Source organism: Exophiala bonariae, assembly GCF_035927105.1.
Source record: "Exophiala bonariae strain CCFEE 5792 chromosome Unknown scaffold_10, whole genome shotgun sequence".
NCBI lineage: Eukaryota > Fungi > Ascomycota > Eurotiomycetes > Chaetothyriales > Herpotrichiellaceae > Exophiala > Exophiala bonariae.
The window spans coordinates 939,247-966,195 of NW_027042485.1; the positions used below are offsets into that span (position 1 = coordinate 939,247).

Here is a 26,949-nt window from a genome sequence, read left to right on the forward strand (position 1 = left end):
CTGGTGCCTAGTTGGTTCCGAAGCGCTGAGTGGAATGGCATGATTTATATTCATGGGATGTAGTGGCTTCGTGCATTGAGCATTCTTTGATGCCTGGTGTGATGTCTGTTTGGCATTACCAGACTGCTCTGCCAAGATCGTAGTTAGTGCCAGGCATACTCTGACTTTGTTCAAACTATATGTGAGCCTTGCACACATGAGCCACGTGGGAATGTGATTACATATCAGCAGTATTGGAACCCGAGGTTCCATGGCCTGTCCCCTCTCTGCACAGCTTTCGCTGTAGCCAAAGTCCACTCTCAATCCAAGGCTTCCAAATCCGCATTGTTCCCCTGCTCCCTCCAGGCCACATTCCAGATCTCACTGTTGCCCTGATCAGCCTTGGTTCTCTTGGCCTTCATTCCACCCTGTTCGTTCGCGCGTAAAAGGGCTTGACTATCAAGTGCAAAAGCTTGGACGAGTTCCTTCATCCGTCCACTTTCGACAAATGCTGCAGTCAACATGGGGTTCGTTGCTACCATCTGTGCTAGATCCATGCAGTCGACCAGATAGGCTCGTGACAGCGCGTGACCTGCGAAATAGAGAGTGCTGTTGTATGCCAGGATGCAGTCAGGGATGTAGTGATTGCGTAGGTCGTGAAGAAGGACACCCTCCATTTCGTCTTGGGGTTGGCGGAGAAAATCGGGGTCGAATAGAGCCTGTATTCTCTCCTTGACAAGATCGAGAGCTGATCGTAATTCACGTTTCATCCCTCGGACATACGTTGGATTGGCACGGTTTCTGCTTCATTTTAGCTCATGTCATGTAAAATCTTCGGGGGACTCACTCATCGAGATCATCCACGATCTCTTGGAAACCATCCAACCCATCAATAATGGCCACCAGTTCTTCGAGTTCCTTCCATATGCGCGATTTCAATGCAAGTGTTGCTCTGTCGTTACCGGCACGGGTCAAAATATGATCTTGGGATGAAGGCTTTCTCTTTCGGATAGGGCTGACAGAGAGCAGACGTTCCTCGTCTGTATCGTCGCCTTCCAGGGCTGCTTCCTCCGGAGGCGGTTCTTCTATATCTGAGAAGACCAGATTCATCCCAACAGCAGACAGTGATATCTCTGATAAACTGACTCGTATCAAGAGTTGCCGGAGAGCTGCAAATCGACCTTCGTAAAGGAAAGCCTTGTAGAGGAGCGAAACAGACCAGGCAGCGCTACCCCATCTCTCAGCGTCAACATAACGATACCATTCTACACTGCGTATCGCCTTTTCTTCTTCTTCTGAAGGTTCACCACCCATCAGATTGCGCTTGATTGTGACTTGTCCCGGTTTCCCGGCAGCTGGCGGCTCAGTAATTCTTGGAGCAGTCGGTGGCCCTTCAACTGATCTCAGTCGTTGAATTGAATCGTAGTTAGCAAGGGTAAATACACCGTAAGCAATCGCGGAAATGTCGAGTTTGTATTGTTTGATGAGCTTCAGTTGCAGCTCTCGCTCCTGATGATTCGAGATGTTGACGAGGATGGAAGCCAGGACATGCTCGCCCCTTGCCTGTGAAAGTTTTGCAACATAGACTGGGATCAGGGAGAATTTGCCTTCAGCTTCCAACCAGGCGATATAGCTTGCGATGTTGTTCTCCATTTCGTACTCATTCGCGGAAAAAGCCGACTTCAACATGCCCAAGGACTGCAACACAAGCTGAAGATGAGCAACAAACCGCACAGTATCTGGGTCCCGAACACCGATCTGCGCTAATTCATCGGCTTCCGTGTCATCATCATGGATTAAGTGCGACCCAAGGCCACCTTGATGTGCAACATGAGCAGCTGCTCGTCCCATATCAAGTAAAAAGCCAGAAAAGTTCTTGGTCACGATTGCAAGCTCCAAGTATTTGTAAGGCTGGCGTACTTCCTCACCGGAGACAGCTTCTGCGAAAAATCGTTGTAGGTAGGTTTTGGAAGGAGCTTGAGGGTGGTATATCGTTGATCCAGAGCTTGTGAGTTTGGTGTGATAGGCCTGCAAGTATGTTTGATATCTCTCTATCAGGAGAGCATTGAAGATGGCGAATAAATGGTCATCAATGGTTTGGTTGACGGGTTCTGACGAACTCACATTCCCCGATATCATACCGTAAACTGCTCTTTGATATTCATCAAGCTGCGTATCTTGCGAGAGCTCTTCACAACGCTCTAACCAGTCGGGGTTGGAAGCAATACTCATGATTCGTAGCCATGGAGAGTTCTGCATCTTACTCGAGGTGTACGCGCTTCCACAAAGCTCGGCATAGCGCCAATTTTCCCTGCGTTCGGCCCACCAGGCTTGAATTTGATCCGGAGTCTGTCCACGACGAAGCATTTCCCAGTATGTGCGCCAAGCGGCTTGCTCATGGAACGCGTCTTCCAGTTCAAGAACAGCATCCTCCCTTGATTGGGCGTCTGGATCCAATTGGGCAACCAGCCGTTCACCATCACGTCGGGTGTGGCTTCCAGCAAGGCCAGATAATGAGGGGACCAGAGGGGTGGTTGAGACTCTGGTTCTCTTCTGCTTTTTGACGGCGGCTTGTGTATACACGGGTCCAGCACTCCAGATCCCCTCACCACGATTTGATTTTGCGTTCAAAATGCGAACAACATCATCCATAGGTATCCCTGTCGAGGCCTCCCTCTCTTGCAACCAATCCAGAATACATTCGTAGTCCTGAGAAACACCGTCCGAATCGAGGAAAGCTTCCCACAGTATGGAATTGGTTGAATAACGAGTGAGGTCACCCAGTCTGGATTCTTGTGCGATTCGGGTGCGGGTTTTGACTTCGGGGGAAGTGATGGAAAGAATTCCTCTCACAAGCAACCACAAATCTGCCTCAAGTTGTATCTTCTGGATCTGTACATCAGGATCGCTTGTTGACGTCCTGACTCTCCGATTGGTGCAAATGCCATTATATGCTCCCAACAATAATAAAGCGTCGTTCCAGAGTGTTTCATCGTCGGATTTGCGGGTTGAGACAAATTGGTCCATGACTTGAGCAAACTCTTCAACTTGCTTGGCCACACGGTCTGCGGTAGCTTGAAGGGGTCTCAGCATGTCTTGCGCTGATGATCGATATGGCGACCGAGAATCTAAAATAAAGTCAACACGGAAGAGCAAGCAACTGTGCAAACACCGCAGAGAAACCCACCTCCCACTTCATCATTATCATCTTCTTCTTCCACCTCTCCGTAATCGTCAGCCATTGACTCGTCTTCTTGCTCGTAGTCGTCGTGTTGAGAGTGTGAGTCTCGCGCTTGCTGGACGATAATATTAGTACTGTGAGGAGGAATTTTGAAGGCTGAGTGGCTCACTCGAGGTTGGTCGTCCACTGGTCTTCCATGGAGAGAAGATCTGGTAATAGGAGCCATGGCTAGATGGTGACTTGTTCCTGATTGATATTCGGCGGAGAAAAGTCGTCAGTAAGAGGTAGTCTGTTAAGTCCTGGACAAGGTCCAAACTGCCTGCGGCCTCATACTTTCACGCGTTGAATTGGAGGCGCGAAGTATGCAAAAGAGATAGTTAGTACGAGCTAGTGCTGCTAGTAGCTCGGCTAGGCTGACTACGCCCAAAGCAGCATAGACTGCAATTCCGTATCAGTTGAACAAAAATGATTCTACAGCGATCTCGGTTTTACTCTTTTTCCTTTTCTCTCTTCAATGTCTACAGGCATTCATTAGAGTCTCGGAACAGACCTTTTGTCAATGTTTGTTCAGATCCTACGGGGTCTCTTGCGTGCTCACGATTGTCTCAGAGCATCATTGCATTCGCTGTTCAGCTGGCCAGACCTCCTCAAGGGGATGATGGCTCAGGTAGAAAAAATCGATTTGCTACATATTCCCTACCACCCATTATAATTTACTTAATTGTTGACGGCGCCCTTCTGCGGTTCTGGATCTCTCAGCGGCTGCCTAATTCTGTGCCCGCTGTTCGATCTTCAACCTAAGCAATTTGGCCTGAGGACAAGACGTCGTCGTTGCATCATCTCCTTTGTCCTGGTAAAAGGCATTACAGCACTCGTACAGGGCATCGACTGCCGACTGGCACTTTTCTTCTTTGTAGTTGTTCTTTTGCAAGCAATCTTGACGTTGGGCACAAGTCAATCCCTGTGTATGTCGTGTGGCCTTGGAATATCATCACTCACCTTGAATCGCACACTAAGTCAAACAAGATTTCATCATCAGTTTGACTTTCCTATTGACCTGGAATTGGGGGGAAAACCTACAGCACGTGGATGGCAAGGAGGGTCCGCTTTCAAGTCTTTCTCAAGAGCCCCCTATGCGGGTTGCTTAGTGCTAGTTTTGATTGATTGATTATTGGAATCGTAGACCACCTACCATGTCGAGGGTTTTGATCTCAACTCAAATCAAACTGAACGGACAAGTGCAGCAATGAGCAGACGTGTTTACAATGAAGCCTTCTCGCTGCAGGGTATCAGTGGTTTGGTAGATGGTGTGTTCAGGGTCCGGGACACAAAAGGATGGAAGAGTCAGTCTCAAAGTGACTATGAAATTGATTTTGGGACTGAGAATGATCTCATCGCCGCCTCAACCTTTTGACTTGACCACTATCCTAATCATAAATTTGGTCAATCGCTTTAATTGATGCTTTGTATTAAAAGAGAGCTGAAATCCAGGTATAGTCACGACCTAAGTGTTTACCACTACCCCCAGGATTGCGCCCCGTTCTTTGTTGCCGTCAACCTATCCCGCACTACAACTGCAATGTGAGCGAGCAGTGGGCGGCTGATTTGGATTGTCTACCTAATCGTACACAATTATTTCCGCGCAAGGCTGTTCACCTTCCACTTCAACCCTACAACTTCTTTTTCTTGCCTCCATCTCTTCTTTCCTTCCCTTCCATTTCCCCTCAACTTTGTATCCGACATCTTGCTTCTCCCCTGAGTAAGAGATCTCTGCTCTATCCTCTCTTGAATTAGTAGGTTATTTATCTCTTCCTTTGCCCCTCAACTACAGCGTAATCTGTTCCTCACTAACTCCGACGCGCCTCTGACAGTTTTGCGCCACCTTCCACTGCAGTCCACCACTGCTCTACCATCACAAATCCATATTCAAAATGTCTGACAACGGTCAACACTCACCGAATGGTGCCCCTGCTGAGACCCCTGCCAATGCTGGAAGCGGCGAACACCTGAACATCAAGGTCACGGACGGAAACAATGAAGTGTTCTTCAAAATCAAGAGGAGCACCAAACTGGAAAAACTCATGAAGGCGTTTTGTGAGCGTCAAGGAAAGGACCCTCGTGCTGCCAGATTCTTGTTTGAAGGAGGCAGGGTCCAAGCATCTGATACACCAGACCAGGTATGTCGATTCTCCCTCTCAGTTGACGGCCATGCTGTGTACTACACCTGAAGGAAACTAGCTACATGATTCACATCCTTACGAGACTCGCTGTTCTTCAGAAGTGGACTGACAGATTGCGCAGCTTGAAATGCAGGACGGCGATTCCATTGAAGTTCATCAGGAACAGATTGGCGGTTGCGCTTGAATACTCTCCATTCGTCAAGGATGTCTAGCATCTTTCATAAACTACCGAACGGTCAGATGGACTCTCATAACGGACATGACCACGCTTGACGAGCCAGAATGAGACTTGGACCCGGACGAGAGGAAGTCAATATCGTTTCGAAAAGTCCCGGGAATGATATTACACATCACACTTTGGCGTTGGGGAATGGTTGTGGTTTGGGGGATATTTAGTCACTACAGCCGGTCTCAATGGGATGGAGCCTGACTAGGTAGTGCATCCGAATCAGACATCATGCCATAAGCCTCTACCCGATCATGACTGAGCTCAATGAATTTTGTTTCGAAATTCGTCTTTTCCTTAAGGCATACATTTAGCCGGTTTCAAGTTGAACATCTTCACTATTTACCTAGCATTGAGACACCATCGAGTGTTGGGCAAACCCCCGTGATTTCTGGACACAACAGTGGCCGTTTCCACTCATCCGAAGCATACACATAACATTACAAGCCCAATGCTACAATCAAACACGGGCAGGCATGTCAACTATCCCAAACAGCCGCCTTCAACTTCTCATCAGCCTCTCTCTCCCGCTGCTGAGCCTCCTTCTCTTTATTCTTGCGCTTGATTTCCTGATCCCTTACAGCTTTTTCATATTGCCTGGCCTCCTCTGTCTTCTTCGGCACCTTCATGCCCAGGCCAGCTGCGATGAGCCTACTCGCCGTGGCTGTTGACTTCTCAGGCCGCCTGCGCTCCCGATCCGAGTCCGAAGGTGTTGAAGGATTGGACGGTGAGTATGGTGTGGGACGACCTCCGCCCAAAACTCGGGCGGTTGACCAGTCGATGGCCTGGCCACCATTGTGTTCCGGAGAAATTGGAGTCGGGGGCGGTGGCGCCAAAGCAGGATCAGGGCGTCTGTTGGGGTTGAAAGACGAGTCTGATGCATCGGTGGGCGTCTGTGCATTGGAGTCTTCATCAACGGGTGAAGTGATGTCCTCGGCCTCATCCTCCCACGAGTCGGCTACGGTCTGTTTCTTCTTCGCTGGCAGGTTCTTCGGCCTGGGAGGCATGTCTATGTGCAGGGCAGACATTTTCGACTCCATAACTGCAATTGTGCAGAGCTAAGGGTAGGTTGTCGGTCAATACGGCCCAATTGCTTTCTATTCCTGCTCAAGTTCCGAAACGGGGAGCCTTTGATTCAGGTTTCTCAATGTAATGGCGGTACTTAAGGCACTGGGAGTATATATTTAATGACTGGACAAGATGACTGGAAGTAATATCAAGCTGAATCCAGGTCCGGGCCAGGAACCGATGTCATAGCTCCTAGTTAAATGATATGTTTCATTCCCGGGACACGAAAGGCACTCACACGCGACAGGATCGTCCGATCAAGCGAAGGGGTGGATGGATTGAGGGGCAGCACCTCTTAAAGCGGGTTATTTCTGGGGTTGGCACATCGATTTTCCGTGGGCTGAGTGCCCAAGGGCCCCTAACTCCAATAAATCCCGACTTGGTTGGTACCTTTCTCACGCATTTCCCCGCAGGCTCAGGGAGGAGCCTGAGGTACGTTAGACCCTACCGACATGCCAATGACCCTGTAAATTCTACTGCAACACTGAACGCCGTTAGCACACATGCCCTAAAATCAGTCAAATGCCTTAAAGATCACTGGGCTTCCATGGGTATGGATAGCTAATAACTCATGATGCCTGCTCCGGTTCTTGGAGATATTGAGGTAGTCTAAGTAATTGTTGTTCAGCTACGGCAGTGGTGCAACAGCAGAATTGCATCAGATATCCTGTTGGCGAATACATAGATGGTCGTTACCATGGTTTGTAAGGGTCGGCGAAAGGTGAACCAGGTACGGGAGGAACATCTTAGGAAAGAAACCTGGACAATCAGCTTCATCGTCTTGTTCCCACGCGGAGGACAATGGACAATGCAGCTATCTTCCTTAACCATTCGCCTGAGTAATCTAGGATCAAGGGGTCACTTAGGGACATCCAAGAGTCTTGGTTGTAATAATCGCACCCACATTTCTTCAGAGCATGGGATACTTCAGAATCATGATAAAGGTAATCACTGTTATTAAACCACTGTTCTGGTCCAGGTACCTCACCCCCCTCGGATGATGGTGGGCACGGGAATGTATATAACGTGGAGAGGTAAGGGACCATTGTCACTTCGCTGAGGAGCCCCGTTTGCTCATACAAAGCGATGACTACTATCAGCAAAATTCTTGCCTCGGTCCTTCCCCACTCGACGCAGATGACGCAGACCTATCTCGACCTCGTAAATGTCGAAGCCACTTGCGACATTTTCCGACAACTCATCTCCGGTCTCGCACCAGAATCAATCTCGAAAGTGCCTTAGCGTCTCGAAATGCAGCTTTCCCAGAAGAACGCGGCTCACCCGCATCTCGCAGGTGGATCATTACCTCGACATTCGTTGACCCGAGGCCGGACTTGTGGCTAGCTCTCCATCCATGGTCCCTTGGAATCAATCATGCCGAATGATCTCTTGCGGATCGGAGCCCAATTTGAACTCTGTATATATTCCCCTCCTTCACGACGGAACGCTACCTAGGTAAACTGCTGCTGTCACACCTGGTGGACATATATGCTCTACCGGCCAAATCAACTATTCATTTTCGACGACCTTGACCTATGGTGTGACTGGGCAAAACTGAGCGTTATCTTTTGTGCGTCTTGATTACTATGACGCGCATCGCATTGCCCCGAGGTGGATGGTCTGCCCGATTCCCACACAAAGCACTGCTCAAACATGGAACTTACGGAAATGTTGCACCTTTCTCCAGTGGCTCTCTTCGGCTGGGTTATGCCGACACAATCAAAAATCTCAAAATAGGAAAGCATACCCGCGTACTTTACCAAGGATTTACCGGCCGCCAAGCGACAATGAATGCCAAAGAATCCATCGAATATGGCACAAACGTCGTCGGTGGAGTGAAACCTGGAGTTGAAGGTGAACATCTGGGGTTGCCTGTCCTTCCCAGTGTTCGGGTAGCTGTTGAGAAGCTCAAACCAGATGCGAGCGCTATCTACGTTCCCGGGAATGGAACGGTCAAAGCAATGGAAGAAGCTATCGAAAATGAGATCCCTCTTATTATTGCTGTGGCAGAACACATTCCGATTCACGACATCTTACGGATCCACCAGATGCTACGAACGCAGTCTAAGACGAGACTCGTGGGCGCAAATTGTCCAGGTATTATTAGCACTCATGGAAGATGTCGTCTAGGATTTCAACCTCTCCCCTTCTATAAAGAGGGAAACATTGGAATTGTTGCCAAGTCCGGCACTCTGAGCTATGAAGCAGTCGCTTCAACTACCCGAGCAGGACTGGGACAGACATATGGTATCAGCATGGGAGGCGATGTTCTTGCTGGGACAAACTTCGTCGAAGCGTTCCAGATTTTGGTGGAAGACGAGAAAACGGAAGGCATCATCATGATCGGTGAGATCGGGGGTAGTGCTGAGATCAGAGCAGCAGAATGGATCAAAGAGTATAATCGAAGCACACCGAATCCGAAGCCATTCATGTCTGTTATTGGTGGTGTTCAAGCACCCGCTGGTCGAATTATGGGTCATGCAGGTGCTTGGGCAGCACCTGGTGAAGCGAGTGCTGAGAAGAAGATACAAATACTTCAAGATGCCGGAGTGACCATTGTTGATCATCCAGAGAAACTTGGAGAAGGGATGAAAAAGTTGTTGGCAGAGCGGTTGGGGAGCCGCAATGCTGGCTCAGCCTCAGCCTCGACACCGTCTCAACGAAGAGGGTACCACACAATGAGACAGAGACCCCGGACTGTTTACCCGAAAGCTCGTACACCTGAGCAGCGTCGGACATTGTATATCAAACAAAAACAAGCGTATGATATGTTAAATGAGAGAGGTATCCCTACCGTCGACCCACCCACAATCAAAGATGAAAAATTCGTTGCCATCTCAATCGACCGAGAGACACGGCAACCGTGTATCATAGCATCGCCATCTACCGATCCCCAATACGCATTTCAGCAATCAAAGAAGTTCCCATTCGCCTACGGCTCAGACGATGCCACATCTGAAGACCTACTAGCGGCCGTCTCAAAACACTTGGAAGTCTCAGACACAGGGAAACGGTCATTGCAAAGATTGATATCTGAGTTGGTCGAGATATTCATGTCAAAAGAGGCATTCGTCGTTCAAACCAAATTCGCTCTAGACGATCAGGGTGGTCTGCAGGTACAGGGGGCTAAATTTGGGTTTGACGATGCAGCATTCCGGAGCTCAGGACGCCAAGCCGAAGTACATGCGCTCAGAGATATCGAAAGCGAAGTAAGAGAAGACGTCGAAGCCGAGAAGGAAGGAATGATCTACGTCAAGCTCGAGGGCGAAGGTAGCATCGGAACAATTGTCAACGGTGCTGGTCTAGCCATGAACACCGTCGATGCCCTGGTAGCAAGAGGAGGCCACCCTGCAAACTTCATGGACACAGGAGGCAAGGCGACATCTGAAACCATCAAAGCTGGATTTAGGATTGTGTCCTCAGACCCCCGCGTCAAAGTCATCTTCGTCAATATCTTTGGTGGACTGACCTTGGGCGACATGATCGCGAATGGCATTCTACTGGCCTTCAAAGACTTGAACCTAGCCGTCCCGGTGGTGGTCCGCATTAGAGGGACGAGGGAGGTGGAGGGACAGAAGCTCATCCAAGAAAGTGGTCTGAAGCTTGATGCATTTGGTAAGCAGATTGAACAATGCGATTGATGCGCGATCTCCAGACTGACAATATGACAGACTCCTTTGAGGAAGCGGCCGCAAGAGCTATTGCATTGGCTGAAGGTACCGCTACGATGGACAAGTAGGCACATTCAATCACCGTCTATTGGCATTTTACATTCTGCGAGCAATGCATTTCGAGAGGCGACTCAGTGGCGTCAATTCGCAGGCGAATTGCTGATATTTGGGCATGGATTTGGCGGTTTTTGAGGACATTGAGAACCCGATACTGCTGACTGGGTGGCCATTGCTTTGTAGGAGAAGTGTGGAAGCATAGAGGTGGTTGGGAGCCAGTACCTACGTGATGGTCTTTGATAAGAGAGAATTTCTGGTATCTAGGTGATCATACCTGAGAAGTATTATCAACATTACTGCCGTTCCTGCTTCTAAATCATGACGATACCAAAGAAACTGGTCGTAGAGTAAGAAAATAGTCAATGATTATGCACCCACCTGGTATTCAGCGAGTACGCACATCAGAGCTCATCGACCTCATTATATTCTGAGTGCGGTCATAAAGCCGCTTGCATAAGTCCGTGTCGATATTGCGATATGCAAGGCCTGGCCCCTCAATGCGCCAGACCCCTGAATAATGAAGCCCAAAGTCAGTGGCCGAAGAAAGGACCCCTGGTGCTTCTTGATTTCATCAATCGTGTCAGTCGAGTAGGCTATTCGGCAAACCCCTATGTATAGCTGACTCGACTTCCCTCGCTCGATGAATAGGCGTATATGGATAGCCTATCGGTCAGCCTGATTTGAAGTGTGAAGCCTTCTGGTTGACTCGATCAAAGTGAGTCTGGGGTTGCACTGGCAGTCTGGCAGTTGCTGGAAGCTTTGGAATTAACTTGCTTACTCCGTCGAGCCGACTCGGGAAGCCAAACTCGCAAGGGTGGGATGCACTGCCCCGCATGTATTTGGTAAGCTGCTCGTTGAGTGGTGCTTGCTCAGCGATGTGCTCCGTCTGGAGCCTACGACTGAGTACTGTAAGAGGGAAACCGCATGGCTGCCCAGAAGGAATTTCCATGGAGGCGGCTTTAGGGGGTATTATGGGTTATCCAATCGCTACCGCTCATTTATAAGCCGTTGCAGATCTTGGAAGGCCGCTCGCCGAACCAGAAGTGGTAGCTTACTGCGAAGTACCTACTCACTTGAGAGTCATGTCTTGGGATGCAAGTTGTTGCAGCGCCTGTGTAGCCTTAGTTAGACATCCCTGCGCCCGAGGTTAAGTAGCCTGAACTAAAGAGAGGAAGGGCCAGCAGGCGAATCCCCCCATCAATAACTACTTCGAAAATCCCCAGACATGCTCTGGCCTAAAGCCCCATTTGATCCAATGGTTGAAGCGGCCGCGAATTCCGTCTTACTTTTCGACTACCGGGTACCTCGTATGCCAACTCTCTCTACCTCTTCCCCAATCATTCGCATCCACATCAAGAATTATATATGAAGGGTGCTACCGCGGAAGGAGATCCTTTTCTATCAACCTTATGTCACTAGCTTGAGCTTCTCCATCATGGCGGAATTCATCGAGAAACTCAGTTCGAACTTGTCAACAAGCGCCTTCTCCAAACTCGCATCCTCTTCAACTAAACAACTCTCCGGACTATCATGGCTTTGGTCATTCTACCTGCTCCCAGCAGCCATTGCATATCCATTTCTCTGTTCAGCTCTACGCTTCCGGCGACTTAAAGCGCTCCAGGCGAAATATAAGTATGGTACACCAGAGCGCCCTTCTTTTGAAGGGATGACCGTCACCGAAGCGCACGCCATCATCTCGAGCATGAGCGACTTCGAATTCCCTGCTTTGTTTGAAAAAGGTCTTCAATTTGCACTGTTCCGCACCTACGGTATTCCTACCATCGCCAAATTACTGGTCAAGACCACCCAGCTCGCGGCCGAAAAGAATGTTCCAAAGCGATATGCCGATACTGGAGTTCTCTTGGGTGACATGTACGCGTCGGATCCCGCAAGCGACAAAGCATTTATCGCTACCGCAAGGCTGAACTACCTTCATGGCCACTATATCAAGCAGGGCAAGATCTCGAATGACGACATGCTGTATACACTGACGCTGTTTACGAATCAGCCTGTCGAATGGATCAACAGGTACGAGTGGAGGCAGCTTACTGACCTAGAGCTATGTGCCATGGGCGTCTTTCATAAATACATGGGTGAAAGCATGCACATCAGCTTTGACCCCCTACCGAGTTTCAATGTTGGTTGGAAAGATGGGCTCCACTTCTACCATGAGATGGATGCATGGGCCAAGGATTACGAGAAGAGGGTGATGGTCCCGGACAAGAACAACTACGACACTGCGGTGCAAACGCGGGCACTACTGCTAGGCTCACAGCCCGACTTCTTAAAACCGTTCCTCAGCAAAATGGTAAGTGCTCCGCTCGACGACCGTCTGAGAGAGGCCATCATGTTCGATCCAGCTCCAGCCTCCTATACTACGTGGTTCAACCGATTCATGACTGTTCGGAGGTACTACCTCAGATATCTCGCTCTTCCAAGGCCTTGGTTCATGAAGAACGACCTGCACACCAAGGAGCCTGATAAAGCTGGACGGCGATATGTGGTGCGATGGGATACACAACCCGTGTACGTCAAGCCGACCATCTGGAACAGATGGGGACCGGGTGCATTGATCTCGTCAGCGTTGGGAATGGCTCTTCCAGGTGATGAAGGTACATATCCAGAAGGTTTCGTGGTTACGGAAGCTGGACCCCTTGCTTTCAAAGGGAAGGGGAACAAGGAGGTTGCGGAAGGCGTACAGCAATTGAAGAAAGAGCTCACGGCTGGATGCCCTTTCCAATTTCGTCGTAACTGAAAATCTCGATACTGCCTAAATTGAATGACAATCAAAGGGCGGATGTCTGCTTTGAGAGAATTGCTAGCGATTAGCGCTATCCTGTATCAATGGATGATTTTTTCTTCACGATAGCAAAGCACTGCAAGGCTGGATAGCATCATCGGAATGTTCGGGCCGTAGTTGAGTGTTTTCTCTTTCAAGGGCGGATTGTGTTACCGACCGTTGAAAGCATCTCTCCGCCTATCGTTGCTCACAATTGAACGGCCATCTCCACGGATGACGCAATGAAGCCGAACGAAACCGTAATTAGCCGCACCAACACCAAAGATTTTGGTCATGGCTTCCCGAGTACAAAGATCAACGTGGGGTGCAGGGAGGGGGAGTATATCCTCTCCAATTGTGTCGTTCAGTGGCTGTCCAGGTGTTCTTGACTGTTATTCAATTGAAAATGTCTGGTTCTTGCAAGCGTCTGCTCTCTCTTCCTCGTAACAACACTCTCCCTTCAAGATCCATTTCCTCATCCCAAGCCGTCCGAAGCTTCTCCTCCACTCCCTTCACAATGTCGACTCTCGCCGCGTTCAAGATCCCAACCATCACCAACGAGCCCAACAAGCACTATGCCAAAGGCTCCCCAGACCGAGAAGGCCTGGCTGCTGCTCTAGAGGCATTGCAAAAACGGGCACCAATCGAGATTCCTCTTGTCGTGTCGGGCAAGTCCATCAAGACTTCCTCCATCCTCACACAAAACAACCCTTCCTCTCACGCTACCACGATTGCGAGCTATTCAAACGCTTCCACTCAAGACGTCAACAATGCCATTGAGGGTGCACTGGCTGCAAAGCCTGCTTGGGAATCCCTGCCCTTTGCAGACCGTGCAGCGGTCTTCCTGAAGGCGGCAGATTTGATCAGCACGAAATATAGATACGAGATTATGGCTGCAACAATGCTGGGACAAGGAAAGAATGCCTGGCAAGCTGAGATCGATGCAGCTGCAGAGCTGGTTGATTTCCTCAAGTTCAACGTCAGATATGCCGAGGAGCTGTATGCTCAACAACCACCTTACAACTCTCCTGGTGTTTGGAACAGAGTCGAGTACAGGCCATTGGAAGGGTTTGTCTACGCTATATCTCCTTTCAACTTTACGGCTATCGGTGGGAATCTGCCAGGTGCACCGGCTTTGATGGGCAACGTTGTTGTCTGGAAGCCTAGTCCTTCTGCCATTGCTTCGAATTATTTGGTCCACCAGATTCTTCTCGAGGCCGGCTTACCTGCAGGCGTCATTCAATTCGTACCGGGTGATGCTGAAGAGGTGACCAAGGCTGTCCTCGGCCACAAGCAGTTCGCTGCGCTCCACTATACTGGCTCGACGGCCGTCTTTCGAAAGTTGTATGCTCAGATCGGCCAAGGCATCGGTGAAGGCCGATACAGAGGGTATCCCAGAATTGTTGGCGAAACCGGTGGCAAGAACTTCCATCTAGTCCACAACAGCGCTGAGGTTGAGAATGCCGTGGTACAAACAGTCCGAGGAGCTTTCGAGTATCAAGGCCAGAAATGCAGCGCCACATCCCGAGCATATGTTCCTGCATCGATCTGGCCAGAGTTCAAGTCGAAGCTGGTGACAGAAACAGAGAAGCTGAAGATTGGCCCTCCCGAAGACTTTGGCAACTTCATCGGCCCTGTCATTCACGAAGCTAGCTTCAAGAAGTTGTCTGGAGTGATTGACGCCGCAAAGGATGACAATGAGCTTGAACTGGTTGTTGGAGGCAAGTACGATAGCTCCAAAGGTTATTTCGTGCACCCAACAGTTTATACCACTAGCAATCCGGAGCACAAGAACCTGAGCACGGAATTTTTTGGACCAATCTTGACGATCTACGTGTATGACGATGCAGCAGCTGATGGTTTCGAGAAAATCTGCAAGATCGTTGACAGCACATCTGACTATGCCCTTACCGGTGCGGTATTCGCCAAGGACCGGGCTGCGATCCGATATGCAGAGGAGGCATTGAGGAACGCAGCCGGAAACTATTACATCAACTGCAAGAGTACTGGTGAGTGAAATTTGATCTTTCTTTTCCCTGGTTCTTCACTAACGATGCTACGTAGGTGCTGTTGTTGGGCAACAACCATTTGGTGGTGCCAGAGCATCAGGGACCAACGACAAAGCTGGATCAGCAGCGATTCTGTCGCGTTTCGTGAGCATGCGGTCTTTGAAGGAGGAAACTCTTTCCACGACCAGCGTCCAATATCCTTCAAACGACGTGTAAACTAGAATCCGATGATTTTGTGGATGGGTTAATGTTCACTAATGTCGGTATATTGCATGATTAATGACAGACACAATGGTGCGGGACTTCAAAACGACATTACAGGAGCATATGGTAGATTGGTGTAATTCGTTATAGTCTTTAATCCTATCATCAGCTTCAGACAGGACCAAAGAGAAGCCCTCTGAGTGCTACATTGCTCCGTGTAAACAGAGCCTCACGTGTTTTACGCGTCGCCAGTCCCCAAAGAGCTTAGCTCCAATACAACCCCGCTGTTTTGGGAAGTGGTGTTTTTATCAGGCAAGACCCAACAGGCAGTTACGAGTAGCGTTAGCGCCTTCTTCACCGCCTATCGCGCTGCTGGAGGCTTGGCATCCGCCCAGGTTTGTTGATTTGAGGCCAATTCTCCTTTCGACTCTGCCCACAACTTTGAACCACCAACTGAACTGCACCACTGCAACATCCTCTCCACCACTCTTGACCTTGACCACTACCTCTCACTCCTGGTTCATTGTAGCTTCCGACATCTTTGATCCTCTTCTCACCCTTTCATATACCTCAAACCTCCTTATTCATCCATCATCATGCGTGAGATCGTAAGTTTATCTCAATCTCAGATCAACGCGTCTTTGCCCATTGAACCCCTGTGAACCCCACCAATACCACCAAACACTATCTTCTTGACAGGATCAACAGCTGACATTCTTTGAAACGAACAGGTGCACTTGCAGACCGGCCAATGCGTAAGTACATCAACATCTTCATCTCGATGCCCTCAACTAACGATTGATTCAGGGCAACCAAATTGGTGCTGCCTTCTGGTACGACAGCCCACCGCCTTTACGCGATATCTCCCCCCACGACCCAGCTCTAACTTGACTACAGGCAACAAATCTCGGGTGAACATGGTCTCGACGGATCCGGAGTGTAAGAGCGTCACATATCAAGACCACCTCATTTCGAACTGACAATTCTAGTTACAATGGTACTTCTGATCTTCAACTCGAGCGTATGAACGTCTACTTCAATGAGGTATGATTTGACAGCAAAAATAAGTTGGTACCAAACACTAACAATCCCAGGCCTCTGGAAACAAATATGTTCCTCGTGCCGTCCTTGTCGATCTCGAACCCGGTACCATGGATGCCGTCCGGGCTGGTCCTTTCGGTCAACTCTTCCGTCCCGACAACTTCGTCTTCGGTCAGAGTGGAGCTGGTATGATATTCTACAAATTTCGGTATCTTAGAGCAGGATAATAACACGCCTTTGCAGGCAACAACTGGGCCAAGGGTCACTACACCGAGGGTGCTGAGCTTGTCGACCAAGTTCTCGATGTCGTTCGTCGTGAGGCTGAAAGCTGCGACTGCCTTCAAGGTTTCCAAATCACCCACTCCCTCGGTGGTGGTACCGGTGCCGGTATGGGAACGCTGTTGATCTCCAAAATTCGAGAAGAGTTCCCCGACCGAATGATGGCCACATTCTCCGTTGTTCCATCCCCCAAGGTTTCCGATACCGTTGTCGAGCCGTACAACGCCACCCTCTCTGTCCATCAGTTGGTCGAGAACTCGGATGAGACCTTCTGTATCGATAACGAGGTATGTCTCTCCAGTAGCTCTTCTGTCCTTACCTAACTTTCTCCAGGCTCTCTACGACATTTGCATGCGTACTCTCAAACTGTCCAACCCTTCATATGGCGATTTGAACCATCTCGTCTCAGCAGTCATGTCCGGTGTCACCACTTGCCTGCGTTTCCCCGGTCAATTGAACTCTGACCTTCGAAAACTTGCCGTCAACATGGTTCCCTTCCCTCGTCTCCATTTCTTCATGGTTGGCTTCGCTCCTCTCACCAGCCGTGGTGCATACTCCTTCCGTGCTGTCACCGTCCCCGAACTCACTCAACAGATGTTCGACCCCAAGAACATGATGGCTGCTTCCGATTTCCGAAATGGTCGCTACCTGACCTGCTCAGCTATCTTCCGTGGCAAGGTTAGCATGAAGGAGGTTGAGGACCAGATGCGCAACGTTCAGAGCAAGAACAATAGCTACTTCGTCGAGTGGATCCCCAACAATGTCCAAACTGCTCTTTGCTCCATCCCACCACGTGGTTTGAAGATGTCTTCCACTTTTGTTGGAAACTCGACCTCTATTCAAGAGCTGTTCAAGCGCATCGGAGATCAATTCACTGCCATGTTCCGACGAAAGGCTTTCTTGCATTGGTATACTGGTGAGGGTATGGACGAGATGGAGTTCACCGAGGCCGAGTCGAACATGAACGATCTCGTTTCTGAATATCAACAATACCAGGATGCTAGTATCTCCGAGGGTGAAGAGGAGTATGGTGAGGAAGAGGTTCCCTTGGAGGAGGAGCAGTAGATTATGGTCTGACCATTGTACACTGAATTGTGCTCTGTGATGTGTGTACCTCCTGACCATTGATTGGTTTTGTTTGGGTCAATGGCGCCATCTCTCTTTTTTTCCTCAAAGCGAAGCGGGTCATTATCAACGATAAATTGAAAGCATCAAACAGTTGACAGAGGTGCCAGAACCTGTGACGAGCAACCGTCGCTCGCTTTGTTCGAGTTTAATCACAGGCAGCCATTGTGCTTTATCAAACACAGGCAAATTCGAGATTGAATTGATGCATAACTGTCTCTGGACTAACTTTGAATTTCCCCCGATGTGGTGCTGCATGAACGTATCTCTTCTGTCGAACTTGGGTTGTCTCGTTACTTACCTATGATGTTTGCTGCCTTAGGAAATGTGTTGTCGACTGATCGTGCCCCGGTATTTTCACAGACGACAGACGCCATTTGGAAGGCAATATGGTCAACCCCTTCTCCAAGATGCTTTCCAAGCCTATGAAGTAGGTGTTCAGGAGAAATGCTAAATGCTATCTACCTAGATGGTCACCACTGCTCTCACAATCCTCCACCGATTACGCCGCCTCATTGAGGACGAGATGAAAAGCATCGAAGTTCCGCCAACCATCAGTGGGCAAATCCTTATTCTTCACCGGCCCCGACAAAATCAACGGGATCGCCTGCTCTGACAATCCACCATGTGAGCGCAGCCGGTGACCCGAAATAGACGACAAGTCATGCTCGGCGGCCGTACTCCCGATCACCGCATTCTTTTTGGCAATCACGACAAGATCCGCCTCGCGATCAAGCGGCATCTCAAATGTCTCCGCGGCAACGTGTCCGAGTAGCGCGATCTCGACCTCTGCCAGGCCCTGGCAGAACCTCAACACGTCGTTGGCCTGCGTGCTGTCTTCCAGGTGCACGCGCACAAACGAGCCCAGTGCGCCGTGGTGCTTGACGAACGGGTCGGTGATGGGGCATATGATGCGCGCGGATCCTTTGCCCCATTTCTCTTCCAGGCGGTCCTGCAGGAAGAGGATGTTGGGCTGACCGTGCACGTCGGCTTTGTCGCTCATGCCGTGGTCGCCTGTGATGGCAACGAGGGCACCAAGGTCGGCGAGTCTGCCGATGCGGACGTCGAGCGCGTCGTAGAAATCATTCGCCTCGCGCGAGCCCGGCGCGTGGTGGTGCTGCACGAAGTCGGAGAGCGTCAGGTAGAGGAAATCCGCGCGCTGCTCCTCGAGGATCTTGACGCCCGCGTCGAGCACGAACAGCGACAGGTCGCCCGAGTATTGCGAGGGCGTGGGCCGGCCGATCCACGCTTCGACGTCGCCGACGCCGTGTTCCGCCACGCTGCAGGCGCTGGCCTTCTCCGACGAGAAACAGATCGCGCCGTTCGCGGCCTTCAGGCCGTGCCCGATGATCTTCCGCAGCTTGTCCTTGGCCGTCACGGCCGCGACGCGCACCCCGCGCTCACTCAGTTCCTTGAGGATCGTGGTGCCCCGCAGCAGCGAGTCATCCAGGCACATGAACTCCTGCTTGGTTTCCTTGTCGAGGAAGAAATTCCCCGCGATGCCGTGCGCGGCAGTTGGGGCACCCGTGATGATGGACAGGTTGTTCGGATTTGTGAATGACGGCATGGCGCATTTCGCTGTCACTGCGAAACTCTCGGTTTGCACGAATCGTCCCATGTTGGGCAGGATCCCGTCCGAGATCCCCTGGTCTAGGTATTCTGGGTCGAAGCCGTCCACGCACACTACCACGGTAGGACACTTGGGAAGAGCGTATTTCCGCCCATGGACCTCGATGGGTGAGGATGGATCTTGATTTGATGGTTAGCTGTTGGCTCTCCGCGACGGTATATGCTCGGAGACCAATGACTTACCAAGAGCCATGGTTTAGATTTTGCTTTGAGAAATGCTGCTTGTGGTTGACTTGGTTGTTTTACTGAAAGATCCCTGATGTGAAGGTTCAATGTAGACTAATTTAAACGATGGAAGTGTGAAGACTCTTGCTCTCAAGACACTTCTCTAACCGTTCTTTTATACTTGACCATACCTCTCGATCTTTGACCGTTGTGGCCGCTCGTCGTGGAGGTCGCCTTCAACATCGGCATCAAGGCCTATTGGCCAGGACTAAATCGCGGCAAGATGTCCTATTGGTTGACTTCCATGACAGAACAGGGTCAGAGAAGCTTATCTCACCGAAGAACCACCGTTGTGGAAGCGAAGAGTGTCGGCACGAAGACCTTGATTACGAGGTTAACGCAGTCTTCCATAATGTTTTGGTGTGCGTCGAGATCAGACGTTTGATGACAATCTGGTCGCGTGCAGAAGAGAGAATCCTTTTATCAAACCTGTAGAAATCTTTGGAGTCTAGCTCCTGGCAGAGTCGGACACTTCGGCGAGCATCAGGTTGGAGGAGAACACAAGCAGCCATACCAATCCTTCCCACCACGGCGTAGTTTTACATTAGGCAGAGCTGTAGGTACATGACTACTTAAGCACGAAGGAACTGGTTGACAGAGAGAGAATCTTCAATCATTTTGCGTGTTTGCTCAAGGCCGTACTGCGCGATGGCAAGGATCAAATCATTCTGCGTACTTCGGAGATCAACCGTATGGATACTACTCATCCTTTACTGTAAGTATATACCTGATAGGTACCTTTACCTACGTCTATAAGTCATGACGCTGTTTAGGCTGTGTGGTGGAAGCCATTGGGTGGAAAGTACGCCCCAACAGGCGTAAGCGCTTTGCTTTGCCATTTACCTAGGTAGACATGCAGACAGGCCTAGCTAGTAAGTAGAATGAGTCCTTCAAATTGTGCCTAGCTAGGTACCTAGGTAGATAGTACGCAAGTTTGACACGAATACGCACATTTCACGGTCGAGTTGAGGCAGTGATACTCTTTTCTTGGCAATGACGAAATGACTTCGGCAAACAGGGGCAATCCGCCCAGATGAGCGAGATGGTACCTGGGGAATTGTGGCGCCAGCAAGGATCCCCACGGCATCCCTTCGATCCCTGGATCTTGCAGGGACGAATATTTTGCCTTGGGGGGCGTCGTGGGCATCTCACGTTGTGCGTCATTATTACTCGTACTTACTGGTCGTCCTTTACCCAACTTTGTTTTTTAAAAGGTGTCGTGCTGAGCTTCCTTCTCCCGTCATAGGCACACAACAATCTCAGCTCAACTTTCAGTCCTTGGGAACGCTGTCACATCAAAGTATTGTCGAAAATGGCACTTCCAGTTGTTCGAACCTTGAATGAATGCGCAGACTACTTCAGCACAGTCGCGCCATATCTTGATCAGTTGCGTGCAGTGCCACAGGTCGTCTTTGACAGTATTGCCAATCCTGCAGCTCTCAAACAGGTCTACCTGGATACGAATCCTCTCCTGACTTCCTTAGCTTTCGTATTCGCCATCGCGCCAATCTTTCTCATAACCTCTGAGATTAACAGGAATTATTCTCAGGTCGACCGCTTCTGGTCGATTCTTCCCACCATCTGGAACATTCATTATGCCGTCTATGGTCATTTGGCTGGGGTGGATACGACAAGGGTCGACGCTGTGGCTGCTGTCAGTACCCTATGGAGTGTAAGATGTCCCCCCCCAAGTATCGTGAACCTCCCGACTAATGATTTTCTCAGATCCGCTTAACTTACAACTACTTCCGTCGAGGTGGATATTCCATAGGGAGCGAAGACTACCGCTGGGTGATTGTCAAGGACTATGCAGGCCCGGTGGCCTTCTTCCTCTTCAATATTGTCTTCATTTCGTTCGCCCAGGTTATCTTATTGTTGCTCGTCACGACGCCTACATATGTCCTGCTTCTCACTGGACGACTTGCAAAGAACAGCTCTCTTACACCGAGCTGGACCTCGCGAGACACTATCGCGGCAAGCGTGATGGTTCTCGCAATTTCCACCTCGTTTGTGGCAGACCAGCAACAGTGGAATTATCATCAAGCCAAGGCGCATTACAAGAAGACTGCAAGGGCCCCACACGGCTACAGACGGGCTGATCTTGATCGCGGATTTCTGACTGGAGGTCTCTGGGCATACTCTCGACACCCAAACTTCACTGCTGAACAGACTGTCTGGGTCACGCTCTATGTCTGGTCCTGTTTGGCCACAGGAACTTGGTACAACTGGACTGGAATTGGTGCCGCCTCTTACCTCTTTCTCTTCCAAAGTAGTACTTGGTTGACGGAGCTATTGTCCTCTCAGAAATATCCTGACTACAAGTTGTATCAACGCGACGTTGGGAAATTCCTGCCCTTGCCTGGAGCGACCGCGAATTTCCCTGATAGTTCTGCCCATCATGCCAATGGAGGTGTACAGAATGAAAAGGATGCTGTGAAAGCACGCGAGAGATATGATCTGCGATAGGTATGCGAGCAAGATGTGATTGTCCACTACTCGAGAGGGGCCGTTACTTTTCTGCTGTAAGGCTGAAGTGTCGACTTGGGAACGGGAGACAACTGCGCGGTTTTCTAGCATTCTATGAGATGAACACCTGGTATATTGCATATTCGTGGACCATGGAACAGCAATTGGCGACGCACAGCGGATATCAATATCATCTGTGCTACGTAAGTCGCATCGATCATTTCCTACGTATTGACTCATGAATATAGAGCATTTGGAGTTTTGAATAGCAGATAGATACCTATGGGAGGGGACCTGCTGCAATGGACCCGAAACCAACGTTGTCCATATCACTCATCACACCTTCCATCTTGACTGGTATCTTCTTATGGTATATATTCCTGCCAAGATACCCTGGTGATAAACATCTCATGTCATATCCAGCGGCTTGAAGTCTGTGGAGACAGTCAATAGATCGTTAACTTCTGAGACAGGAGGCATCCTAACGAGGTAGAGAGCCAAATATGCATACTCCATTCTTCGTAAGTCAGCCTGAATAGTTCTGAAGGTTGTCGAGGCACAGCATAGTGAAGTGCTTGAACCAGGTTAGAGGCTCGGCTGTCAGATAGGGCTGCCTAACTTGATCGAAAGCCACCCAGCCACCCGCTACTCAGATGGGCCACAGCTCCTTAAAAAAGCCATTTGTAGCCGCCGCATGATCCTGGTTCCAACACTCGTTAAAGCCTGAAGATGCCCCTTCCTCGATCCCTATTCCCGATTGCAAACTCAATCTTCCCGGTTGACCTGTATTTCTCTGCTTTTTCTACTCGGTAACCTCTTAGCGTTGCGTACATCAATGACGGGAAGACTTTCAAACTCTTCTCCTTCGCCTGCATGCCCTGGCATCCGCACTAGAATGAAGCATGTTTAGGAACTGATAGGTGTCACTCATTTGAGCAAAACCCTGCAGGAGTTCCAAAAGAAAATCCCTTGGAAATGCTACAAGTAAGTCAAGTTGTAATGATGTAGTTCGTTGATCCTCCCCACCCGCCGCTCGCGATACTTGTACAACTAGTTCTGCTTCATGTTTTTTTCCAAATCACACCACTAAATCCACCTTCAACTTGATAACATCACCTTTTCTTCGGCTGCAACCGGGCTGGTTGGGCTGAGATAATTCGACTTATTTTTCTATTTGGTTATTGCTATCGATCTTTGCCTTTTACTCCCATTCCTGGAATCTTCAAGCTGGCCTTCATCGTCGGTGATTGAGGTGTGGAGGTTGTGCATGGTCCCGACGACGTCATGGATTTGGAACGGATCAAGCAGAATCTCCGACTACGCTCTGGACGTTCAAAGAAAATCCGCAAGCCAGTTCCATTGCAGCTTGATTCCAAAGACCAATTCAACAATACGTCGCAGAATAAAAGTGCACCAAATACCGCGGTTCGTCTACAGGAAAGACCTCAAACCCGGCACAATCACGAGCCGGCTAAAGATGAACCATCTCTCCGCAACTGGGATCATCAAACCGCCCTCCCTCAATTCCCTACCACTGGCCCGGGACATGTGCAAAAAGATCGTCCAAATTTGTCTCACGCTGTGACAGCCTCAGGCCCCTACGAGCATTCAAATTCTTCACCAAATAAGCGATCGTCTCGCTTTGGCCTTTCGGGAATAGAGCGGCCCCGGAAAGAACGTTCCCCGGTTAAAGCCTCACAACCAGAATCGGCACCACCCTTGCAAAGGACACTGTCAGAAGCCGACATTGGTGGTGCCTTTACTTCAGATACTTCGGACGCTTTGGACTTTGATCTGAGACCACCTCCACCACGGCCGAAGCCACCATCCATTGAATCTTTGGCGGAAGCTCTTTTTTCCGCTGGACATTTGAATGTTCTACTCCGTCATCCACATTATCTCGCCCAATTCACTGTCTTTGTGGGGAAATACAGACCCCACTACCACAGCACAATTCTTCGTTATCTTGAAACACAGAAAGCAATCAAAGCTGTGGAGTATGCCAACTCGGTCGCTGAAGGTATCGAATATCCTACAGAAAGTGAGCATGGAGAAACGTTGCAGACCAGGCCCTCATCTGCGGCAACCTTGGACAACGCATTCGCAGAGGCAAACTCTTCTTCGTTCCAAACACTGCTCGATTCGGCACTTCCCATGTACATTACCTATAAACTCGTGAAGATGGCGACTGAATGCCTGGTCAATGAGATTGCTGGACGACGCACCCCTTTGATGATAGACCTCGTCAATGGCCTGTCAGAGGTCTTCTGCCTTACAGATCCTAACCAGCCTGACAATCCCATCATCTATGCTAGCGAGGAGTTTTATCGTCTCACTGGCTATGGCCGCGATGATGTCATTGGACACAATTGCCGGTTCCTTCAGGGCGCGAACACTACTCGAGGTTCCGTGGCACGGCTACGACAAGGTATTCGAGAAGGTAAACAGACTTGTGAAGCATTATTGAATTATCGGCGAGATGGAAGACCTTTCATCAATCTATTGATGATCGCGCCCCTCCATGACGACAAGGGAAATGTCAAATATCACATAGGGGCTCAAGTCGACGTCACGAGGCTCGTAGAGAAAGGTAAAGCTTTTGATTCGCTTGAGCGATACCTTATCATGCAAGAGATTGAGAAGAGAGAAAAAGAAATGAACCGGTATTCTGACAAAGAGGACCCACAAGATACGCGAAAATCCAGAACACTTGCGAAACTGCGTGATCTGAGCGAGATGTTCGACTTGGAAGAGTCTGCAGTGGTTCGGTCTCACAGCAGGTCCGCTTCCCTGACAGCAGAAGATGCGGAGCGAAGTAATAGCAGTGGCCGACGCGTTGTCTTGGGCGAGTCTGATTCCACCTCTGAGCATGAGGAGCAGGAAAGTGAAGACAAGACATGGAATCTAGCTCAATCTGGGAAATCTGGACTGTCGGGCACACTTCCTGGGGTTTACGACAGCTACATGCTGATTCGAGCAGCGGCGTCACTACGAGTTGTTTTCCAATCACCGACATTGAGACAGAGGTTTGGTAACGTCGTCCAACATCCATTCTTGTCTCACATTGCGGCACCGTTAAACACTCTAGCAGGACTCAAGGAAAGTCTGGGAAGCGGTGTTGCCGTCTCCGCCAAGATAAACTTTATGCTCGATCCTGGAAAACGACGTGATGGGACAGAGATAAAGCCAGGGTCGAAACCCGACAATTCCCGCCCATGCTGGATCTCAGCCACTCCTCTGCTAGGTAGCGACGATAGTATTGGTGTTTGGATGATTGTGTTTGTTGAGAAAAGAAAAGTGTCCAACGCCAGGACTACCCAAAACCAGATCCAGTCTGAAGAGCCCACCAAAGAATCAGCAGGCCTCTCACGCAAAGACCGGCCTACAAAAGTCGAAATTCCTGCTCGTAAGTCATCACAGCGTCTACGGCCATCGAAGTCAGCACTGGAGTCTAAAGCGGATCTCTTGAATGATGATGTGCCTATGAAACCTAAGCGACTTGAGGATGTTACGGAGTCTGTGAATAGTGCTGAGTCTACCTTACGAGCAGGAACGGATGATGGCAAGGGATCTGGTGGCGTGGTCGATAAGGAGGAGATAGAGTTGGGCGAGAAGAATGAAACTGCCAAAGAGGAACCAGAGCAAGAAGTTGAAAGAGACGAGGCAAAGCCCACTGCCATAACAACACCCCACATGGAAGAAGAACACGATACTGTTCCTGACGAGCTGTCGTCACCCATCCTGGAGCCTGCCGTAGAACGCAAGCCATCCGATGACCTGTTTGTCCGCCCAAAGTTGCAGACGCAGGACACTCAGAAGTCGGAGCGTATTCACATCCGCGCTGATAGCGATACAGAACCCCCGGCATTGTCGACAATAGATCTTGACAAGGCGCTGGTGAGGTCGCTACCGGGCAGCAGAGCCGGCACTGGTCTTGCTATCCACAACTTCCCATCTCCACCCATGTCTCCAGAGACACTCAACGTATTCCATGGCTTCTCGGATGACGAAGAAACTCCGCGCCGATCAGGCCATGCTGTTCCAATCGGCAAAAAATCGTCACTGACGCCTCAACACAAGGAGGGCGACCTCGAGTCTCCTTCCGGAAAACCAAACGGCAAGCACTATATGGACTATCTCCGTCATCCCGGTAGTGGTAGGAGTTCGGGGGAATATAATCACACTCTTACGGGCTCGGTACTGGTCAATTCCATGTATCATGTGGATGAAGATGGGAAACATTGGGTCCAGGATGGCGAGGATGACTTTCCCGACCGTGAGTGTCTTGGTTCTCCATACAGCGTTGATTAGAGAAAGAGGATCTGAAATGCGAAATCAACTTCGAAGGAATATATCTGGATGGTGATGTTCAATTATTTTGGGTTTGGTCAAAAACATATGGACATGGAGATCGAAGCTCAAGGCGAGTTGATCTACAGCGCATTTCTTCTCATAAATATACTACAACTAAGCACCCGATCAATGCAATAAGAGTCCAGTGTGTCACACATCTCCTGTTGTCCACAGTTTTCGAACATCCTCACAGGTTGAACTGATCATGCATGCCTCAGTCTAACTGGCCAGTCAAGGCCCATCTCCATTAGGCTGAAGGACAAGCGGTTCGGATCGACCTGACGGGCATACAAGGATCTTCGCCCCGCTACGGGTTGGCTAGCGTACAGTCACCTCCCATCAGCAGATCGACTTCGACTCCAGCCTGGCTGGAAGTATTCAATATTTCGCTACGTTTTCCCTCGCTCGGTCCTGCATTTTGAACATCGTTGAGATAGTCTCAAATAGAATCTCGTCTGCACTCAGCTTTCTAATCGA

General features: G+C 49.8%; 10 protein-coding genes across 10 annotated transcripts; 7 read left to right on the forward strand and 3 right to left on the reverse strand.

The window, feature by feature from the left end:
- Positions 1-299: 299 nt before the first annotated feature.
- On the reverse strand, positions 300-3,386 carry LTR84_001611 (uncharacterized protein; the record flags this gene model as incomplete). The annotated part of the gene is made up of 4 exons (XM_064845234.1): positions 300-780; positions 827-3,107; positions 3,167-3,275; positions 3,330-3,386. 4 exons carry the CDS (start codon positions 3,384-3,386, stop codon positions 300-302), a joined length of 2,928 nt encoding a protein of 975 aa, XP_064707492.1.
- Positions 3,387-5,091: 1,705 nt separating this feature from the next.
- On the forward strand, positions 5,092-5,524 carry LTR84_001612 (uncharacterized protein; the record flags this gene model as incomplete). The annotated part of the gene is made up of 2 exons (XM_064845235.1): positions 5,092-5,337; positions 5,462-5,524. 2 exons carry the CDS (start codon positions 5,092-5,094, stop codon positions 5,522-5,524), a joined length of 309 nt encoding a protein of 102 aa, XP_064707493.1.
- Positions 5,525-6,045: 521 nt separating this feature from the next.
- LTR84_001613 (uncharacterized protein) lies at positions 6,046-6,594 on the reverse strand (the record flags this gene model as incomplete). The annotated part of the gene is made up of 1 exon (XM_064845236.1): positions 6,046-6,594. The coding sequence occupies one exon, from the start codon at positions 6,592-6,594 to the stop codon at positions 6,046-6,048; it is 549 nt and encodes a 182-aa protein (XP_064707494.1).
- Positions 6,595-8,220: 1,626 nt separating this feature from the next.
- Positions 8,221-10,373, forward strand: LTR84_001614 (uncharacterized protein; the record flags this gene model as incomplete). Its single annotated transcript, XM_064845237.1, has 2 exons — positions 8,221-10,249; positions 10,306-10,373. The coding sequence occupies 2 exons, from the start codon at positions 8,221-8,223 to the stop codon at positions 10,371-10,373; spliced, it is 2,097 nt and encodes a 698-aa protein (XP_064707495.1).
- A 1,424-nt stretch (positions 10,374-11,797) lies between these two features.
- On the forward strand, positions 11,798-13,117 carry LTR84_001615 (uncharacterized protein; the record flags this gene model as incomplete). The annotated part of the gene is made up of 1 exon (XM_064845238.1): positions 11,798-13,117. One exon carries the CDS (start codon positions 11,798-11,800, stop codon positions 13,115-13,117), a length of 1,320 nt encoding a protein of 439 aa, XP_064707496.1.
- Positions 13,118-13,658: 541 nt separating this feature from the next.
- Positions 13,659-15,366, forward strand: LTR84_001616 (uncharacterized protein; the record flags this gene model as incomplete). The annotated part of the gene is made up of 2 exons (XM_064845239.1): positions 13,659-15,150; positions 15,206-15,366. 2 exons carry the CDS (start codon positions 13,659-13,661, stop codon positions 15,364-15,366), a joined length of 1,653 nt encoding a protein of 550 aa, XP_064707497.1.
- A 584-nt stretch (positions 15,367-15,950) lies between these two features.
- LTR84_001617 (beta-tubulin) lies at positions 15,951-17,739 on the forward strand (the record flags this gene model as incomplete). Its single annotated transcript, XM_064845240.1, has 8 exons — positions 15,951-15,962; positions 16,086-16,109; positions 16,162-16,187; positions 16,252-16,293; positions 16,344-16,398; positions 16,449-16,581; positions 16,639-16,961; positions 17,008-17,739. 8 exons carry the CDS (start codon positions 15,951-15,953, stop codon positions 17,737-17,739), a joined length of 1,347 nt encoding a protein of 448 aa, XP_064707498.1.
- A 562-nt stretch (positions 17,740-18,301) lies between these two features.
- On the reverse strand, positions 18,302-19,621 carry LTR84_001618 (uncharacterized protein; the record flags this gene model as incomplete). Its single annotated transcript, XM_064845241.1, has 2 exons — positions 18,302-19,548; positions 19,612-19,621. 2 exons carry the CDS (start codon positions 19,619-19,621, stop codon positions 18,302-18,304), a joined length of 1,257 nt encoding a protein of 418 aa, XP_064707499.1.
- A 1,344-nt stretch (positions 19,622-20,965) lies between these two features.
- Positions 20,966-22,119, forward strand: LTR84_001619 (uncharacterized protein; the record flags this gene model as incomplete). The annotated part of the gene is made up of 2 exons (XM_064845242.1): positions 20,966-21,325; positions 21,379-22,119. 2 exons carry the CDS (start codon positions 20,966-20,968, stop codon positions 22,117-22,119), a joined length of 1,101 nt encoding a protein of 366 aa, XP_064707500.1.
- A 1,284-nt stretch (positions 22,120-23,403) lies between these two features.
- Positions 23,404-26,430, forward strand: LTR84_001620 (uncharacterized protein; the record flags this gene model as incomplete). Its single annotated transcript, XM_064845243.1, has 1 exon — positions 23,404-26,430. One exon carries the CDS (start codon positions 23,404-23,406, stop codon positions 26,428-26,430), a length of 3,027 nt encoding a protein of 1,008 aa, XP_064707501.1.
- Positions 26,431-26,949: the final 519 nt, after the last annotated feature.